The sequence below is a fragment of the Panulirus ornatus genome, chromosome 56 (genome assembly GCF_036320965.1).
Source record: "Panulirus ornatus isolate Po-2019 chromosome 56, ASM3632096v1, whole genome shotgun sequence".
Classification (NCBI taxonomy): Eukaryota; Metazoa; Arthropoda; class Malacostraca; order Decapoda; family Palinuridae; genus Panulirus; species Panulirus ornatus.
The window spans coordinates 29428301-29449442 of record NC_092279.1 but is presented as its reverse complement, the minus strand read 5'-3'; the positions used below and the strand labels follow the sequence as shown (position 1 = coordinate 29449442).

The following is a 21142-nucleotide window of genomic DNA, read 5'->3' as shown; positions in this document are numbered from 1 at the left end:
ATCCATAGATCCCTTTCCCTTCCATTTGGTTGGAGAACTCTGACACAAACTGAGAGACTTCATACAATGTTTTTTTTACACCCTTTTGTCTTGAGAGAAGAGCTAAAATTCTCTTTCCATAAATTTTGATAGTCCTGTCTCTATTTTCATGTAAATGACCTTCTTCTGTCATGTGATTCTTAGACACTTTCACAGGGAGCTTGGTTGTGGTAGTCAGAAACTAAAAACAAGTTTCTCACATTGCAGAGGTCCCCAGTGTAATCATTACCCTTACTTGGAGAGATACAAAAGCCTTCAGCATTTTAAAGTGCCTTTTTCCTTTTCATGTTTTTCTGACTAATCCTATCATGTTCCAGAGCCTTGAGGATGTGGAATCTTGAAAAAAAAAAAAAGAGCTTTACGATGAGAATGCTCACTCTACCTTGGGCTCATAGATAAGGAAGGTAGCAGTCCCTTCCTTGTAGATCTAATTGTTATCCCCAAACCTAGTCAGTCAAAGAGATGTGAAGACCTTTATCATTATCTTGTTTACTTCATCCTCTTTCCTTCATACTATTCCAGGAAGTTTACTAAAGTATTTGCATCTTTAAACAAAGTGCAGACAATGGGCTGTGGCTTCTCTTTACAAGGAGCGATGCTAGAATTATGGTAAACCTCAACATTCCATGACTCTCTTTTTTGGAGACTATTCAGAAGTTCATGAGCTGTCGTTGTAAGAAAACTATTATTAATCTTCTCTTCAAGGGAAAGTGCATGGAGTCAGGGAGTTGGATACTCTATTACACCTAAACTTAAGGAAAAGTTCTAAAGGGCTTCATTATTCCTTCCATACTCCTTTGAGAAGGATGACCCTTCATAATTCTAACTTTTCTGGAGCCAGTATGGCCCTCTCAAGGTAGCCATTTTGAGGCAGTCAGGTTGGCTCTTCAGGCATGTTCCCCTCAAAATAGCTGTTTATGTCATACTCGATTCCAGAACTTCTGTGATTTTTGGAAGCTTGACAAAGGTGTGTTAAAAAAATTCCCCTGACTCGGCTTTTACAGGACTGATTGTAGAAATGATAGATGTCATGGATCTTGCAATGGGACCAATTTTATAAGCACTTTTTTGGGCAGCTCAATTAGGAAAGGAATGTGTCTCCTCTAAATATTTACATCTTGTAACAGAGGCTCAAGATGCCCACTTTACACAGTTCTGACATACTTTACAGTTAAACAACTAGACAATCAGCACAGACAAGAAGGATGCCTACTTATACTGTCCAGTACCCCAATCAGAATGAGGATGATTTTGGCATTCAAAATAGCTCCATTAATTTTTCAGCATTTCTCAGCCCTGTTCCTTGCTCTTTGTAGCAATAGTTTTGGCTTACCTTGACTTTTCCAACTTCAAGAAGGAAAGTGCTATATAAGACCTTCAAGTCCCCAGACAGTTTGGGGGAGGTGCCCTTAAGGGTGAGGGAATTTCACCTTAACATGTTTCATTTCATTCTTTGCTACCTTTTAATGGTAATGAATAGACTGGACCACTCAGAATGGCACTCATCATCTTCCTGGGTAAAAGCTAAGGACTGTGCAATTGCATTACAGTTCCAAACCTACATATCATCGGAGCAAATTCTGTGTAAGCTTACTTTTGCAGTCCAAGGCAATGACATGGCAAGGCTGCAGGCCAAAAGGATGCCAGTAAACAGATTCTTTCCTGCTGAAGGCAAAATTTTCTAGAGCAATCCATGGGAACTTTGTTCTTAAGTTTGTTGGTCTGAAAGGGAGAACCTCCAAAAACTCAGGACTTGAACCTTCGGTGACTTCTCTGGTGGTTTTTGACAGATGCATAGATTCAAGGATGGGACTTCCATTCTTTGAGGGGTCAAATGGATACATGCTCCTGAATGGAAATGCAAAGGAATCCTTTCATGGCAACATGGAACTGTTGTTCCCATGGTTTATCTCATTCTACCAGAATGCTCAATTCTAAGTTAAGGAGTTTTTTTGATGGACAGTAATGTGGCTTTCAGCTACCTGATGAGCAAGGCTCCTGAAAATCTCCAACTTTCACAGAGTTGGTGGAAAGATCTTTCCCTGTGCTTGGGCATATGCTCTATCAAGATCAGAAACAGTGCCTTTCAGTTGGATTGTTTCCTTAGGAGTGGCAACCCAGGTAGATCTTTTTTCCACCAGAACTAAAACACACCTGCTTTTTTTCTTATAGCTGAGTTGGCACGGGCAGCTGAGACCCTAATCAAGGCCATCCCATTAACACTGTATATATATATATATATATATATATGCGTAAGACAAGGGAGCAAATGGGAACTTCAGTGAAGGGCGCAAATGGGGAGGTGATAACAAGTAGTGGTGATGTGAGAAGGAGATGGAGTGAGTATTTTGAAGGTTTGTTGAATGTGTTTGATGATAGAGTGGCAGATATAGGGTGTTTTGGTCGAGGTGGTGTGCAAAGTGAGAGGGTTAGGGAAAATGATTTGGTAAACAGAGAAGAGGTAGTAAAAGCTTTGCGGAAGATGAAAGCCGGCAAGGCAGCAGGTTTGGATGGTATTGCAGTGGAATTCATTAAAAAAGGGGGTGACTGTATTATTGACTGGTTGGTAAGGTTATTTAATGTATGTATGACTCATGGTGAGGTGCCTGAGGATTGGCGGAATGCGTGCATAGTGCCATTGTACAAAGGCAAAGGGGATAAGAGTGAGTGCTCAAATTACAGAGGTATAAGTTTGTTGAGTATTCCTGGTAAATTATACGGGAGGGTATTGATTGAGAGGATGAAGGCATGTACAGAGCATCAGATTGGGGAAGAGCAGTGTGGTTTCAGAAGTGGTAGAGGATGTGTGGATCAGGTGTTTGCTTTGAAGAATGTATGTGAGAAATACTTAGAAAAGCAAATGGATTTGTATGTAGCATTTATGGATCTGGAGAAGGCATATGATAGAGTTGATAGAGATGCTCTGTGGAAGGTATTAAGAATATATGGTGTGGGAGGCAAGTTGTTAGAAGCAGTGAAAAGTTTTTATCGAGGATGTAAGGCATGTGTACGTGTAGGAAGAGAGGAAAGTGATTGGTTCTCAGTGAATGTAGGTTTGTGGCAGGGGTGTGTGATGTCTCCATGGTTGTTTAATTTGTTTATGGATGGGGTTGTTAGGGAGGTGAATGCAAGAGTTTTGGAAAGAGGGGCAAGTATGAAGTATGTTGTGGATGAGAGAGCTTGGGAAGTGAGTCAGTTGTTGTTCGCTGATGATACAGTGCTGGTGGCTGATTCATGTGAGAAACTGCAGAAGCTGGTGACTGAGTTTAGTAAAGTGTGTGAAAGAAGAAAGTTAAGAGTAAATGTCAATAAGAGCAAGGTTATTAGGTACAGTAGGGTTGAGGGTCAAGTCAATTGGGAGGTAAGTTTGAATGGAGAAAAACTGGAGGAAGTAAAGTGTTTTAGGTATCTGGGAGTGGATCTGGCAGCGGATGGAACCATGGAAGCGGAAGTGGATCATAGGGTGGGGGAGGGGGCGAAAATTCTGGGAGCCTTGAAGAATGTGTGGAAGTCGAGAACATTATCTTGGAAAGCAAAAATGGGTATGTTTGAAGGAATAGTGGTTCCAACAATGTTGTATGGTTGCGAGGCGTGGGCTATGGATGGAGTTGTGCGCATGAGGATGGATGTGCGGAAATGAGATGTTTGAGGACAATGTTTGGTGTGAGGTGGTTTGATCGAGTAAGTAACGTAAGGGTAAGAGAGATGTGTGGAAATAAAAAGAGCGTGGTTGAGAGAGCAGAAGAGGGTGTTTTGAAATGGTTTGGGCACATGGAGAGAATGAGTGAGGAAAGATTGACCAAGAGGATATATGTGTTGGAGGTGGAGGGAACGAGGAGAAGTGGGAGACCAAATTGGAGGTGGAAAGATGGAGTGAAAAAGATTTTGTGTGATCGGGGCCTGAACATGCAGGAGGGTGAAAGGAGGGCAAGGAATAGAGTGAATTGGATCGATGTGGTATACCGGGGTTGACATGCTGTCAGTGGGTTGAATGAGGGCATGTGAAGCGTCTGGGGTAAACCATGGAAAGCTGTGTAGGTATGTATATTTGCGTGTGTGGACGTATGTATATACATGTGTATGGGGGTGGGTTGGGCCATTTCTTTCGTCTGTTTCCTTGTGCTACCTCGCAAACGCGGGAGACAGCGACAAAGCAAAAAAAAAAAAAAAAAAAAAAATTACTATATATATATATATATATATATATATCTTAGCTTGAGCCAGATACTCATACCATTGACCAACCCCTACGGTGGATAAACAGCTGGGTTGACTGTGGACTGACTGCCACAACCAGGATTTGAACCTATGTGTTTGACCTTGGGCAGCCCATGAATGTGGCACAGTTAATAACACTAAATGCTACACCATGGGAGTCCATATATCTTTCTCCAGTTTTGGATGTAGGGTCAGTTGCAACAGGCACTGTCAGTGGACTGGTCTTTCTGGAACCATACTTATCCTTTTCCCCAAGTACATCATCTAGGAAGGGTTCTTCTCAACTGGTTGAGTTCTGGGGTTTAGTACTATTGGGATCCTCAAGGGGGATACAGCTTTACATACAAGCTTGTTTGCCTGCACTACATTTTGTGGTTTACATCTAAGGTTTGTATGAACCACCTCAGCCTCTCAGAGGGCCCAGCCTCAAGTTTGGAAAATGCTTTAACTGGTGACATTTTACACAGCATCCATCCTTCTTCTCAGACTGTATCATTGATCCAGGGAACCTTTAAGTCCTTCCTTGAAAAATCTGATTTCTCAAATGTGGCAGAAGCCTTTGTTTGAAGCTCATTTAGCCTTTTTCCTGACATTAGAGAGCTGTTTTTATTATTGACTTATACAAGAATAACTATGAAGAACCTTGCCCATGAAGAACCTGACTCGTAGTTTTTGGTATTGTGGGCCCCGTTTGGGATAAACTTCTCCAATCTTTCTGAGATCACTTACTTTCTACTCATCCCACATAGGAGCTTTCCAGAGTCTGGTCAGTTTACATTTAGTAGTTTTTCTGATGATTCAGCCCCTAAATGTCATCTTAAAGTTACTTTTTCCACATAACTTCAGGCTATAGAATGAAACTTGATTCACATGTTGTGTTCAAACTAAAGACAACTTTCCTTTGCTAATAACCTCTTATGGGTTTCCAAAACCCTAGATTCCTAAGAGTGAAACTTAAATGTAGCACTATATAGGCATTTTGTATGCTTTTGAAGATATCACCAAGAGAACTTCATACATTTTGGTGAAGGCTTGGACTTTTTGAGACTTTAGAGGGGGATATTCCTTGCCAAAAGGGGTTCAAGGTCCTAAGGAACACAAATAATGTTCCTCATGGGGGTTTCAGGCTGCTGGATTGGATTGTTGATTGACCATCTTATTAGAAGTCACAACCCTCAAGCCCACATAGCCCCCACAGCCTGGCCCGTGTAATTAATACCTACAAAGTGTACCACACAAGCCAGGCTATGGGGGCTATGTGGGCCTGAGGGCTACAGCTTTAAAGAACAGCCTGGGCCTAGCTTTGAATATGGGAGTGAAGAACCTTAAAAACCTCATGAAGAACATCATTTGTGTTCTCTAGAACTTTAATCCCTTTTTTGCGAGGAATATCTCTCTATGTTGATTAAAATCTCTTTTTATTGGCTCAACTTTGGCTTTAAGCTAAATCACTTGATGTAAGTTAGTTGGCATCTTTGTTAGCCTTCCTCAGAAACCTTAGATGAAAAAATTAGGTGCTTTTGTGTTCATCTTTCACCTTAACTGAGTGTGTGGCTATGAGGATTCCTTTATTAGAAGAGAGTTCCAATCTGCCTAGATTTGCCACTGAAGACACCTACTCACCTTTAGGTTTAGTCTTCTTAACTGAAATTTCTTAAAACCCTACCCTTTTGTGTGGATATGCTCTTACGCTCCTGGGATGAACTACAGAGGAGAGGAATGTAAGTTGATTTTTGAAAAACCTTTTCTCTCTGAGGTGGTGTCCAACGAGCACCTTTTCCTAGTTTCCTCGCCTTTCTCTGCCTATTCCTCTCCTTAAGAAAAAAAAAAAATTCTGCATCAACTACGGCCATTTTTGGGTTGGTACCTATAACCTATGTAAAGTGAGTTTTCTTTGACTAAGAGCCAGTGGGTTGATGAGATCACCTCTGTTGCAGTCTGTGATTGGCTGAGGGTGGGGACCAGCATAAGTGAGTGGCCTTTATCTGGTTTAAATGAAAATGACTAGTGGGGACAGCCAGTGTTCCCAACCAAAAAGACAAAGGGTTAGAAGGTTCTAACCCAGATAATCCAAGAAAAAAAATCTCATGCTCACAGGACATTGCCTCAGAGAAAAGGTTGTATAAAATTCAAAACCTACTTTTTTCTTTAAATCTCATTACTCTAAAATTAGCATAATAATAATTTCAGTTGTGGAAATAAAGGGCATTTTAATAAGTTTTACAGTATTCCACTACTGTTACACTATGGAACTTGGTTCAAGTATCAATGGATATTTTATGATCTTTCCTGGTGTTTAAATGTCTTTAATAGCCCTCATTTTATCATTATGCTCATTAATAAATATATAACTAATTTGAAAGACTATAAGGTAAATATAGTTACAGGATTTAGAAAGTTTTGTGTGTTTGAAGTACAGTAAGCAGCTTGGTACTCACTCTCACAATGGTTGGAGCCCTTGCTTCCCTTGCTGGCAGGCACATGGCTGGTACCACTAAAATCCTTATTCATTACTTGAAGGTTGGTTTGTGTTTTCTTCCACTCACACTCAGTCTCATACTTTTCAGTGAATTTTGATTTTTTTTCCAAATCATGCATTGTTTGTCACACATCCTAGTCTTCATTTTTTTTTTTTTGCAATCCCTGATTTGTTTCAAAGTATAGCACAATACACAATCAGGTGAATGTATTGTTCAATTTCCCAATAAAATTGAATGTTCCCATGTGATGTTATATTTTACTTAATTGTAAGGGTAGGAATATTTGGCTGAATATGTACCATATATGAATGACATACATGTAAAAGTCTTTCACATCCGTTGCCTGTAAGGCATATTTTTTCCTCTTTAAACTTTCCCTGCAGGAGTATTTTATAACTAAGTAAAAATACACTTGTACTTTACACTACTTATTTCATATGGGGCTCTATGTTGCCATATAATTTATGATTTTTTTTTTCTATTACCTCTGAGCAAGCACTGCATTTGGGCATGTAGTTTTCAGAAAATAAGGAGCAGGGACACTCATCATTTTTATACTGGTAATTAGTGAATATTACTTTGTCCACAAGGTTGGGTAAATTTTTGACCGGACTGAGGCTTCAGTATTGGATGCATTGTGTAAATTAAACTTCAAGCAAGATAAATTTCAAAATCTACAAAAAAGATGTAATGTTTATGGCAGGTTAAGACTAAAAAAAACCTGCGCTAACCACATACACGGCAACCAAGCCAGACTTAGCATCAAACTCAAGGCGTGAGATTTACAATACAAAGTGAGACGTGGTTGAGTTCAGTGAGCGGTGGCAACTGTGGTAGAGGTAAGCACAGGACGCCACAATCACCTGCTGCTGTCACCCATCTACACCCACTCCCGAGCTGTAAATTTTACCTGGCCCATTCTGCCCATATGCTACAAAAGCATGTAATCTTTATTTACAACAAGCTGTAGGACCTAAGGCCTAAAAGGGCATGTAATGCTTAAGAAAGATGTAATTGTAAGCCCAAAAAATACCTTAGGCAGGCTTTAGTAACTGTTACCCAAAGCACAGCTTTATCAAGATGCCTGTTAACTACTAAATAAGCGTTACTGCAACATTAAAACATTTTGGGGTCAATATATTAGAGGTGAATATTGTATGGTTATGGAAGGCATTCCTTCTGTACAGGAGTGATACAAGTAATATGTGAGTCATTTAAGTGTTAAAGGTAAATTGTAATATGAGCACTAGAGTATTTGCAAGATATAAATGTAAATAACCCCATGGCCCATGACTGAATCACTCCCGACACTCCTCAACCCCTGTGCTCATCATGGTAGAGTCGTAGAGTGGCGACAGATAGCGTTAAGTGTGACGTGCGTGCAGACAGTTAAGTCACAGTCTTCACACGATCAGAGCCACGCTAGCGCCGCGTCCGGCCAACTAAAACACACTCGTCAGGAACAACCACTTTAACATTTAAATAGCGTGGAGCACTGTATCATGAAGTATATCAAACACTGATTGGCTTATCATATAAGAGTATTATACTAATGAATACCTGAATATTGTTGTGATAATCAAAAGCATTTGTAGAGTATGACTTCAGTCTTTTTGCATCAAAATAAAAAGCATTTTCATTGGTTTTCTTATTAAAAGCAATAGGATCTAAATCACAGCTCTTAAGTCTGCTAAGCTGTGCCCTTTCATATTTGCTAAAACATTGGAGAATATTAAGAAATAAATATCATGCAAAATATGATCTACACAGTACTTTTCTACACAATGCACTGTATAAACTTACGTGCATGATTCTGTGTAATGCTGCTATCACTCTAATGACTTGTATTTGGAATTTTAAAATTCAAGCAGGGAATACTTAAATATATTTTTATCTTAAATTGGAATTTGCACTGCAAGTTGGGGAGGAGAGGAGATAGCCAATCTCTATATGCAATGAAAATAGGTTGTCTAAGGATAAAATGTACAATACAGAAACAGAATCTGTTCAAGGGTAAAATGTATAATAGTAATCTAAGAGGTTTGTTCCTGACGCAGTGTGCTGAAAGGAATGTGCCCTGCCCAACACTGCATATGCAGGGCCCCGAGGTGCTTAACCACCCTTGAAGAACTCTCACCCAAGCCCATCTTACATTCTCCACCCACACTTTTCCTGCTCCATGCTGTGACAGATTCAATGTAGTGAGTGAATTGGGCTTAGAGAAACATTACATATTTCTTCCCAATCAACAGCAGTGGTGGGAATAGTCAAAACATGGAGAATGTTAGATGCACTTTAGTCAGCTGAACATCATGCATGAGGACCTTAGCCCTTAAACTAAGTTGTGAGAGCTTTAGTCCTTACTTTCCAGACAGAGACTGTCTGATACAGAAGGTAAGTGTCTTAGATTTGTATATGTCTTTCATTAATTGCAAATTGTAGTGCTAAATTAAGGTGAGACTCCCCCAGGGATGGACATCCATCACCAGGCAACCCAGAGCCCCATTTAGCAGGTTGCAGCTGCTTTGCCCAGTCACTGCTCAGAGGCTTCAATGGTAGTGTCTAGACCTTGGTCACATCAGGTCAGCAGGTAAGCTCACGCCCATTCCCAAGGATTAAGTTCACGGCCTCTTGGGGACTCATACACCCATTAGGATATTCATAACATGAAGGAATCATACGAATAATAAATGTGTATGTGTTTTATTAATACTGAATTTTTTAGGCAGTGAAGTTAGAAACTGATAGCTTATGATTAACAATTAGTCTAGGAGTTAAAGACGTGTAAATTGTTAATAAGAAAATCAGAAGATTATCATGGTAAATGGAAATGTAAAGTTGTCATCCATGAAATCATACCTTTACATTCTATAAGGGATATTGTAGTGGATTCATGCACACTATTAAAAATCAACTGTACAAAACTACAAAAAAGTATAAAATAAAATTAATTAAGTATTTAACCAGTCATCTCTCCCCGAGTAGGTCGTGAACTTACCAAGTTTTGCCTGCTTTCTTACCCCACTGGTGCAACTCAGCCCATCCAAAACTGTGCCATGTTGTGTAAAACTAGACCTTCACCACAGACTCGCATCCACACCACCTCGTGGGCAAAACCTGGTAACACACACCTGGTCCTCAGCTTGCTTGATCATAATGACCAATAGTGGGGACCAGCTGCAGCTGATGATTCATCAGCCAGCTGGTGGTGCAGGGAGCCTAAATGGTAATGGCTAGAGTGAAGGCACAGACTAGAGGGAAGCTACCCCAGTGGTTCAAGCAGCCACCGGTGACTTAACTGCTACCCTGTGAACCAATCACCGGGAACTGGCTGAAAGCGAGAGACTTCAGGCATTGTTAGCAAATGGGCGTGTGCTACGCACTAACCTGACCAAGACTTTAGTGTCATGCCGGGTAAAGGAGCAGTGACAGTAAGAGAGTCAAGCAGAAATCAAACACAGTATCATGCATTCTACAGACTTATTATTTTAAAAATATTCTTATACATAGGCCAATATTTTGTATCAGTAAAAGGACTGAAATACACAGGCAAATTGTACATATACTTGATACCCAGACCAATGTTTAAAAGCACTAAAAGCTAGCAAATATAATAATGATGAACAGAATCATAGGATTACATAACAGACAAAAAAGATGAGAGCAGTCCAACAAAAACTGATGCCTGACAGAGCAATGTGTACTGAATAAGCCCGAGCAGGGCCTGAGCGCCCCTGGCTACAGAGAGGAAGCATTACAGAGGTACATCAACATGACCCATACCTAGTTACCATCACATCAAGTTGGGACGTGAGCATGGTACAGTAGTGCTACAATAGTACTGGGAATGCTGCGGGAGTACACGGAGACGGCACCGCTGTATGGCACTTGGCGGTACCCAACCAACCCCACCTACGCCCTCGCAAAAGCTAGACCCACCTGCTACGCCTACCATGTCTTTTGCACATGCAGACTTATTTGCAATAACCATTTGCAAAGCAAGACTATCACAGGAAATGTGTTGGTGGGCGTGGCATGGGCACAGCATGGGCATGGTGTGGGTATGGCATAGGTTACAGAACTGTACATTACTCTGACAAACAGCAAAGACAATCACCTCTGGCACAAACCCTGCCTGCCCCCGCTCTACCCTAAGCCCTGAATCTGCTGCTACCACTGCTGCTGCTATCAGGTCATATCTTCACCACCACCATCTCCCATGTGACTCTGACAGTGGCAAGAGCATTGTCCAAAGACATTATACAGTAGCAGGAGAATCTGGTGGTAGGATCACAGAGGGGGGGGAGACAAGGGGAGGGCTGGGGGGGGGGTGCAGTGCGGTCTCCGTGCATCACATATCACAAACACCGTGTAGAGCTGGGCACCATGCAGGCGTCATCCCCCGGTTACCAGCGGACATGCAGCAAGTCTGCTCTGCTGTGTCATTTAAAAGCAAAAAGACTTGGAGTCTTGTTATAACTGACAACTATTATGTCTTAAATACTTTGTCAAAGCTAAAAATCATTAATGTCTAAAAGTTCTAAAACAGGTACAATAACAAGAAAAGTACAATGACAGATACATGTGCTACGTCATTTATCTATAATCAAACTTTAAAGGCCAGTTAGTAAGTTACGCTGTGCCTGTAAGGACACTGGTAGATGTTAGTAGTGGCATGACTAGAGTCCACTAGATGCTGGTCGTTGTTGTCTTGCTCGCTCACTGGCACTGAGCGAGAGCATAAGGAAGTAGACATACAGAGGCGGGAGACTTGCTCGTCAGCCGGTATACACATGCACACACTTTACGAAGTTTTCAGCCTCTTGTTTGGCTGCTCACCCCCCTGAGCCAGCGAGTGGTGGGTGTTACTGGACAAAGCTGTGTACTGGGGAGGGTAAAGGGAGGGGGCAGGGTTTTGGGGCATCACAACTGAGGGGGTCACCAAGGGCATACTGCCCCCTAGGCCACTCAAACCAGTCATGCCACCCATAGCAGGTGCCATCCCTGCAGTCAAGCCACCTAGGCCATGTACCATGCCTGGCAACCCCATTCCTGCCATACTACTCGTCATCACAGGAGTCATCAAATGATGACCACTAGATACATAAGGTGAAACATTAATGTTGGGCATTGGTGCTCCAATGCTAAAGTTAAATCCTGGCACAGGTCCAGTGGGTAATCCTGGATGGGATATGCCAATAGTAGAAAGAGGCATGGGACTCAAGATAGTTGGGGCAGGGGTACTGGGTGGCTTGAACTGGGGGCGTAGTCCCTTGCTAAGTGAATAGCCTGTGTATGAGAACACATTAACTGGCTGTTGTGGGCCCACGGGCACTGGTGATGCAGGCACTAGTTCCCCTCCCCCTGTGGATGAGGATGAGGAAGTGGAGGATGAAGAGTTGGCAGCTGTGATGGCTTTGCCAGAGGTTGGGGAGTTAGTTGTGGTAATGGTGGAAGTGGATGTGGAAGAGGAAGTGGGTTGCGCGGAGGAAGCGGCAGCGTGGTTGTTAGCGGCGGTGGTGTCTTGGCTGTCGGCCTGGCCCCCCATCCCCGCCAGGGGCACACTCCCGCCATACTCACATGACACTGGCACAAAGCTCTGCCCGCCCAACTGCTGCATCAGAGCCTGCTGATACGCTGCGCTCCCTGTTGGTTGATACACGGGGACACCAGATTTGTCTCCAGCAGGACGCTTGTAGGGCACACCCATCCCAGGAAAAGCCTGCAACACACATACCATTGAACATCATATATCCATATGCTGCTATTGCTCACCATACTCACTGCCATCTAGTCCTTACAGACCAGAACTAGGTGTAATATGGTCCTACAGCAGCAGCAAGTATGGGCATTTTGAAGGACTCCTGATGTAGGCTCACGGGCACAGCACTTGATGCACACATGTATGTCTGCTTACATAAAGATACATGCTAATAAATAAAAGGTGAATTATTGGTACAGAATTGGTGTTGTAAGATTTAAGGATTCAACCATCATAAATCCTCACAGTTATACTACACTGAAAAAATAAATTTTTTTTATATGAATGTTAGAAGAATTTTGTTAGATAAGTAGAATAAGTGTTAGCTTAAAGGGTGTGCAACTGAATAATAGAGAGGTATGGACTTTGCTGTGCATCATAATGCAAATGCTCTATGAGCTAACATCAGAAACAATTGTGTCTCACAGTAAGTGATGAATGTCCCATTCATCACTAAGGTGAATAATTCTGAACCAGTGACTATAAAAAATGGCATTAAATGTTACTCAGTACAAAACTGCTAAAACTGTGAAATTCAGAGCTGGATTTATCCCAGAAATGGAATGCTCACAACAGTCAGATCAATTTCACAAGAGAAAGAAAACTGCTGTTACTTTTACTTTTGAAGCACAAGTCAAAATGAGGGCAGAATATGATCAAGACATAATAGTCATGTAAGGTGGAAAGAGCTAGATGAGTATGAGTGTGTCCCAGTGGACGAATGTCAGGGTTTGCCACTGACGATCTCATGTGCCTCAAACTGCTTCATATGCCCTAGGTTTTTTTTACAGTGCTACTGCACTGTAACACTTAGCTATGACTACAACTTTATGAATACTGATTCTTTAATTTTAGTGTTGTTTGGAAATGTGTATTTTTCACACTAGGGTTTGAAAATGACACATTTTGATAATCATCCTTGACCATTGATAGGCAATGAAATGCAGCAGAAAGGCACAAGATCCTGTTCTCATTATGAGAATACATTAATATTTCACAAAAAACAAAAAAAAATTTACTTGAAACCTTCATCTGGAAGCAAGAGAACTAATAGCATACATACAAGTCAAGTGGGTATTGAGAACAGGATAGCTAATGCACCAACATAAGCCCACTCATACCACCAGTGCTTGCATTGATAATACTCCAAAAAGATATCTTACAGCAGCCAAATCAGAAATGAAGGGCAAATTTTGTCATTAAAAGAGTACTTGTGGTGGTACAAGGAAGGTGGTGCGTCTGTCATTGTACTCAATAAGAAATAAAGAAGACAAGAAAGAGCCACTTTGCAAGATCATTTGTTGTATTTCTTGCAATAGCTGGTCTTGGGGAACTTGGAGGTCTTCCCTGCAATCTAGACTGTAGATATCAGACTCTTTGTTTGACTATTGAATAAGTGACAGGTGAAGTTTAAAGGGAAAATTTTCAACTCCATTTGGGGTAAGAGAAAAGGTAATATGGAGCAAACTAAAAAAAAATTAAAATCTAGAATATGGGAGAAAGGAAAGAGCATATTTGCAGGGAGAAGAGCAGAAGGAGCAGATTGAAAATAAAAAAAAGGGTAACAGGAGGTAAAATATAGATAAAAATAATTAAATAACAATAGAAATAACGCGTATACTAGAAGGTGAGGTAACGATGGCTGGCAGGGCTACAGTGTTGGCCTACAGCATAAAGCGATAGTGGGTCTGAAGCTAGGAGTGATAAGGTCTAGAGTGCTAGAAGCCTCCAGGGGAAGCACTAAATAACATTCTCAACACATCAGCATCACTGCCATAGTGGCTAGGCAACTGCAGCAAGAAATAATTCTATTGGGACCAAGTAATAGCCAATTAAAGTGTGCCTTCAGCTTTGTATTGACTGGCATTCAAGGGCATTATAGTGTGATGCAATACATGCAAAAATAACAGGGCCATCTGTCAATTTTGGTTGGGGGAATGGGAATGGTAGAAGGATGTGGTAGTAGTGGTAGTAGTAGCAGTAACAGTGGTGATGGTAGTAGCAGTAGTAGACAACAGTACTGGTCTTAGTGGTAACAGCAATAGTTTTGCAATATTAAATATACAGTAAGTAGACAGTTGGGGGTACAGGAATGGATACATGGAACTGATAGTGTTGACTGTTGGGACAAAATTTTGCAATGGGCTCTGATCTTGCAAAACGGCAGCAACTACAGAGAACTGACTACAACCAGGTCGGGGCAAGGCATGGCGCTGACCTCAGTCTTAGCTGGGAACATTGAAAAGGTGGTTCCCACCTTTGCCATGATCCCAACCCTGAGGAATGTAGGTTGTGTTGGGAACAGGGTGAGAGTTGGGTCTCAAGTGTACCTGCAACACCTTTGAAATAGTACCGTGAAATAGTACCAAAGGTTTAAAGAGGGGTAGGGGTGTCTCCAAGTGTACTTGTACTTTTAAAATGGTACTGGTAGGTTGTTGGGGTTCTCAAGTGTACATGCACTCTCAAAATGGTATTATGTCCTGTGTCACCTCGTCATAAAATAAGATGGCTTCTGTTCAGGTGGTATTCAACAGGTGTCTTTACAAAACGATATTGGATTACTGCTGTATGTCGTAATTAGAAATATTATATAAAATTTAGTCAGACAAAAGATGGAAGCTAAGAAGACACAGACAGAATATGCATTGTGTGTGTGTTTTTTCCACATATGCATGCATGTATCTTTGCATCTGACTATTCATAAGTAAAGCAATGTTTATCTAGTCAACATTATGAGCACATAAGCATATGCAGGTGCATTTCAGTCATGATATACATGTCTGCTGGGATAAAGGTATATTGTAGTAGTAGTTGGTAGCAGTTAATAGGATGCAGAGTGAAGGCAGTGAGTAAAGAGAATGTAGGTCATGGATGTGTGTTCATAATCTTCTGGATGTGTGGACATTCATGTTTGGGATGAGTCACACTAGAAGTAGGGTGATAAATGTTTAGGATGTGTAGTTATTAACAACTGAAGTTTGCAGTGATATATCTTATGAGAGTAGTATGTTTTAGGACATCATGTTTCATATACATAAGCAGTGTTTGGGAACTCTAGTTCATAATAAATTCTGAAAGGAATGTTGCAATGCTTAAAGATGTTGAAATAAGTATCATGAGATGAAATTGAACACTGAAATTATAATTCAAAGCAACACACAGAACAGTATGTAGATAATGTGCAAGGTAACAAGATATGTAAACAGTGCAAGAGGGCCATTATGAAACTGCAAATGTAATTTTCTTAATCTAAATTGGAATGCTACAGACTTTAACAGAAATAAGTAAATGTACGGAATTTTTTTTTCAGGCATGGCTTTGACATCTAACATATTCTGAACATATATTTATTTATCTATAATTATCCCAGGACGTTTCAATGAGAAAGTCCTAGTGTTACCCTAGATCTTTCTAAAGGTGCCTGCAGTCCAAGGATGCACTGATTCCAGTAGCAGGGAAATATAGACTCCTTTGGAAAGAGAAGTACAGTGATGAGACTTTACTCCTAATTATACAGCATTGCCAAAGGTGACTTTTCACTCATGGTGTAACCTCAAGCAGGTGGAGTCTAACATCTTAGGAAGGTATACTTGTTCAGATTTGCATGAAGTAGCAGTATGAACATACAAAACAAAAAAGAAAAATGTGTTGTCTTTGGTATAAGAGAATGCTGTGCAATCTGTACAACTGTATGCGATATGAGTTAGTTAAAAATAAGTACTATGTTAATAAGCAACACAGGCAACAAACTTTTCTGTGCTGGAGGCCCACTTCCTATTAGGTGGTTAAAAGCATTCTGAGATGGGGTAATATGCTTTTGTAAATTATAATTCTGGTTCATGAGCATTTATTTAATGTGAGTGCATTATCTTTAGTAGATGGACAAAAATAGTCAAAATGTTATTGAGAGAGAGAGAGAGAGAGAGAGAGAGAGATGGTTGAATAACTTCCAATCTGTGTAGTTGCAATATTTATATTGTATGTTGTGTTAGTTTAGTGTCTAGGGATGCAGTAATTACCTACTGATACAGTATGGGGAGAGTGTTATAATAACTATGGGACCCTATTTCTTAAACTTTCATTACATTCAAATTGCATTTCAAACATTTGTATTGTGCCAGCTTCCAGTTTGCTTGCTTATTTATTCCTGTCATCTTTCACGGTACTTCTTGTTTTCCTTTCAAACAAGCTTAGTGCCTGGCTTCTAGTCATGACCTATGGTCATTCTATCATTATATCTCATGCCATTTATCATCCAATGATACAGAAACTTGAAGGCTCTCTCTTCTCTTCTCTACAAAGGTCAGATTTGTAGCCCTAAGCCTCTCTGTAGCTCAGCTCTTATAATTTGGGTACTATTTTAGATGCCCTTCTCTGGATACTCTGTTAAATTTTCATGCATCTTTGGGTGCAAAGAACTGCCTTGAGAATTATAATCAGTTTGGTCTAATATACACTGTATGTAGTTTCCTGAACACTCTTTTATCTATGCAGTTCAAGTATTTAACAGAACACAGTCTGACTGTTATGATTCTTCTGATTTGGAGCTGTAGTGACAGGTTGGCTTTCTTTCAAATATGATTTCCTGATCTTCTTTACCATTAAGTAACAACCATGCAAAAATCCCTCTACGTCCCTTCCTCATTACTTTGCACTCACTTTGTTTAAATTTCATCAGCTATGTGTCAGACCAGCTTTTGAGTTTGTCCAAATTCCCCTGCATGTTGATGCAACCATCAGTATTTTGTATTTCCCATATCTGCAAACACGTTCAAGTAAGAGTCCAGTCCATTACAAGAACAGCAGTGAGCCCATGATGAAGCCCTGAGGTATGCCACTGGTGACCCCAGCATGTTTTGAGAGAATGTTCCTGCCTTTAGATAAAACTTTTTGGTCAACCTTTGATGTGGTACAGTGTCAAAAGCTTCCTGACCCAATCACCTCTTAAATCTAGGATGGAGCTCACTCTATCGTAGAAGTTTAAGGGGTTTAAAATGTTTGAGAGTTTCTCCTTTACAATTTGTCATCCATATGCTTTATGATTATTTTTTTCCAGTGTTTTTGCCAACCACACTTGTTAGGGAGACTAGTCTACAGTTCAGTGTGATTTCCAGATCACTTTTCTCAAATACAGGCAATACATTGCCCTTTTCCTTACCTTTGGAATTGCACCTTCCCCTAGTGGCCCACTGAACAAGATTTTGTTGAAGAGCCTACCCGGTGTATCCAAGCATTCCTTCAGCACATATTCCAGAAAGAATACACCATAAGATGAACATTATGTGTGAAGGTATTTTTATGACCTGGTTATGCCTATTCTCTTCCCTATCCCATCTTGTTACTCGGGCAGTAGTGTTTTTAAAATTATTTATCTATCTCCTCATACATTTTCTCATCATCCTCAGTGGTTCTTATCCCTGAATCCCAGAGCTTTGTTAAGTGCTCATTAACTAATAATTTACTATCCCAAAACTTAACGATAAGTCTTGAATGCTCTTTTGCCTTCTCCACGCTATTCTTTCAGTTTCTCTGCTTAGCCATCCTTATCTTGCAGTAGTTATTTCTTCTTCTTTTTATACCCTATAAATAAAGGCTGGATACAATGTTGTCTATACCTCCTCCTCAGTGCATCTCTCAGCCCTTTTGACTTTTTGGCATTTGTTACTGAATCATGTTTCTTTATTGCCCTTTCTTCATTTTGCATTCACTGGTACATATGAGCCAATTCCTTTATTGTGGTTTCACCAAAGCTTTTATAGGACTGGTTTCAAATCAAGATATAAAACTTCCTTCCCAACTGATGCTGTCAAAAACTTGTTCAAAATTTTACATTTCCTTTAAGAGTCCTACCTTCTCTCTGATCCCCTCTTGAGTACTTTTCAAACAAACTGGCTGAGTCATGCAAGATATGTTCTCTGTTTCTAACGGGTGTATCACATTCAACATATTTAATTTCTGTGCTACTGTATGTAAAGACATTCTTGGAACTTGTGTCTCCATGACTTTCTGTTTCCATGAGTCTACTTTTTCCTGGTACATTTCCCTGTAACTGATATCCCCCATTATCAGGGCTTTATCATTTCTGAGGAAGAAGTGTCTTGCTATTTCCTTCACCATCCTAAATGTTCCTTTATTACTATCATTGTACAAATGTCTTAGGTATTTGCAGTTCCATGGAAGATAATAAACTAACATTATACGGTGCTCTCCTACAGTAATTTAACCCACTGATATTTCTAAGAAATTATTGGTGTCCCCTTACCAAGGAAGCCAACCCCCCACTACCTCTCCTTGCTTTCATGTATCACTTTGGGTGGATCAGATTAGACAAGCTCTTTAGTGAGTTTTGTCTCTATTACAGCAGTGACAGTCAGAGTTGCTTTTCTGATGTGATCTGTGAACTCTCGTTCCTTATGATTTACCACCAGTCCATGTGCATTTGTTTACAAAATCTTTGGTCAAAGGACTGTACAACTAATTAACCATGTCCCTTGAATTAAAAGTAGGGCTTTTTTCTTCCTATGGCCTCATCCAGTCTCTTTTGTTTTTAGCCATTTGTTTGGTTTCTTTGGTTCTGTCTCCTCCTTCATGGTAAGTTTATTGGCCTACTTAAGTACCTTATGGCCACACATTTGCATATCAAAAAGGTAAGCCTCAGAGGCCATCCTACTATGTCTTGCTTGTATCTATCAATTCCCCTTAAATCACATCAAGTAGCTTTTTGACATGCTCCCCTTCCTTGGCTTGCCTTTCCTCTGTTTGCAAAGATACTCGTCTTCCAACCCAAAGATCATCATTGACTTTTGCCTGATAACCTTCCTTTGCACAGCATCATTAATTTTAGTGGCCCATCTATCTGTTATCTCCTGCAGTTGTACTCTTGTTTTATTCTTTTCTTTTATATTATCTAAAATCTGTATTTTCATCACTGTGCAATTATCCTTAATAATTTTTGCTCTTTCGAGTCTCCCATTCATTGTTCCACACACTTCCCTTAGTCTGTTGCTAGGTACAATGCTTCTTTTATAGCTCACTCATTATTTCATATTGACTGATGATTCAGGATCTGCAGACTTCTGTTCCCCTTTTGTTACCTTAGCTTTTCTTCTTACCTCCTCATCTCTAAAAGTACCTCCCACATCCTATCCTTCATTGTTCTCTGAATTCTGGGCAAACTGCTTTTGTGATCCATCATCTGCCTTCCTTGAGAGACCCCCATATTTATGAAACTGTATCCATTTTCAAAATGCCCTTCATTATGGAGTTTATTGTCTATCCATTGTTTTCTGGCACTTTTCATTATCAATAGCATTGTACTCTAATTTTAGCATCTATTCCTAAAGTTGGTATTTTGTAAAAAAAAAAAAAAAAAAAAAAAAAAGACAAAATCATAACAGAGGAACTTCCAGCTGACTGTTCTCCATCCTGGCATTTTTATTCTTATTCAGAATACCATACTTCCAGATCCTCTCTAAACATCCTAATAGATTCAGTTTACTTTCTCTCCCAACATCCATATCTTCAATGACTCTCTCTGAAATATTTCCTGCATCCTTCTTTTCAACCTCGAGAATGGTTTGCTGAGTTTCATTAAATTGCATCTCCATGTTTCAGTGGGTGTGAATATGTTTGTGTTCTAGAGGGGATTTATGCATTTGTCTTGTGTCTATAGATAGGTATATATGTACAGCAGGATTTATTTGAGTGTTTTTTAAGTTAATGGGTGTGTATTAGGGTTGAACACTGGACTATTTTCAAAATGATTCATATTGTGAAACACCCAAGAAAGTATGCCACTGATGTGATGTTTGATGACCCACAACCTAGTCATGAATGACTGTAAATGGCAGCTTTTGGTTTCATCAGTAAATTACAACTTTGGGCAAGCGTTTCTCCTAATTTCCTAGAAAAAATAGTTTCATTACTTCTTGGAAACAAACTCAGTAGCCAGTGGAATTCAAGGTCCATTATTTTGGAGTGACTCAAAATTTATTTAGGCACTAAAGTGTTTCTTCGTTGGGTACAGTAAAGTATGCTTTAATCACAGATCATTTTGAACTAGTATGGGAGATTATTAGAGCTGTGAATTCGATTCATGTACTGCCAATAAGATATTATAATCGTGTATCATCCAATAATATCCAAGTGTGTACTAGTTACTCAGATTACCAATCCAAGTTTAGTTTGTTCATGTCACTGTTTGTAGATGCAACATTATAAACACTTTGCTTATAAAAAAGCATGGGATGTTAAAATGAATGCATTGAGTTGTAGGAGAGATTAGGTTTGTGTAAATATCTGACATATGAGAAATTGAGTGTCAGAGCAGGAAGTTCTAGTTACATCTGTCTTGATATGGTGTAGCACTATAAGTGTTTAAGTTATGCAAGTTGAGATTACAAGCTGGTGTAGCAGTATTCATGGATGAGCCAGTAGTGCCTGAAAACTCATTTGAATGCAGTAATATAAATATTTCGTAATACTTTTACAAAATGGTGCACAAGAGAGAAAGAGAGAGATTACCTAAAAGATTCTGCTGTGATGGTAGAGCTAGTGCATGGCACTTATAGTGTTAGAAAGATGGTATATATAAATTTTGCCAACTGGCAAAGGAAAATCTAATCATGAAGAACAAGGCATGTAA

The 21142-nt window shown here is 40.0% G+C and overlaps 1 protein-coding gene and 1 long non-coding RNA gene across 19 annotated transcripts in view; one reads left to right on the top strand and one right to left on the bottom strand.

Moving 5' to 3' along the window:
• LOC139766043 (muscleblind-like protein 1) overlaps positions 1–21142 on the bottom strand; it is a 1286706-nt gene that overhangs the window by 76620 nt on the left and 1188944 nt on the right. For 12 of the 18 annotated variants that reach the window (XM_071694170.1, XM_071694171.1, XM_071694169.1 and 9 more), the window contains one exon: positions 10201–12459. In XM_071694170.1, coding sequence (XP_071550271.1) covers positions 11542–12459 — 918 coding nt within the window. In that variant the 3' untranslated portion in view covers positions 10201–11541. Of the gene's footprint in view, positions 1–10200; positions 12460–21142 lie in introns of those variants that run through there. The other 6 variants (XR_011716773.1, XR_011716774.1, XM_071694179.1 and 3 more) reach the window with 1 other exon arrangement.
• LOC139766046 (uncharacterized) overlaps positions 1–21142 on the top strand; it is a 144143-nt gene that overhangs the window by 101901 nt on the left and 21100 nt on the right. The window lies entirely within an intron of this gene.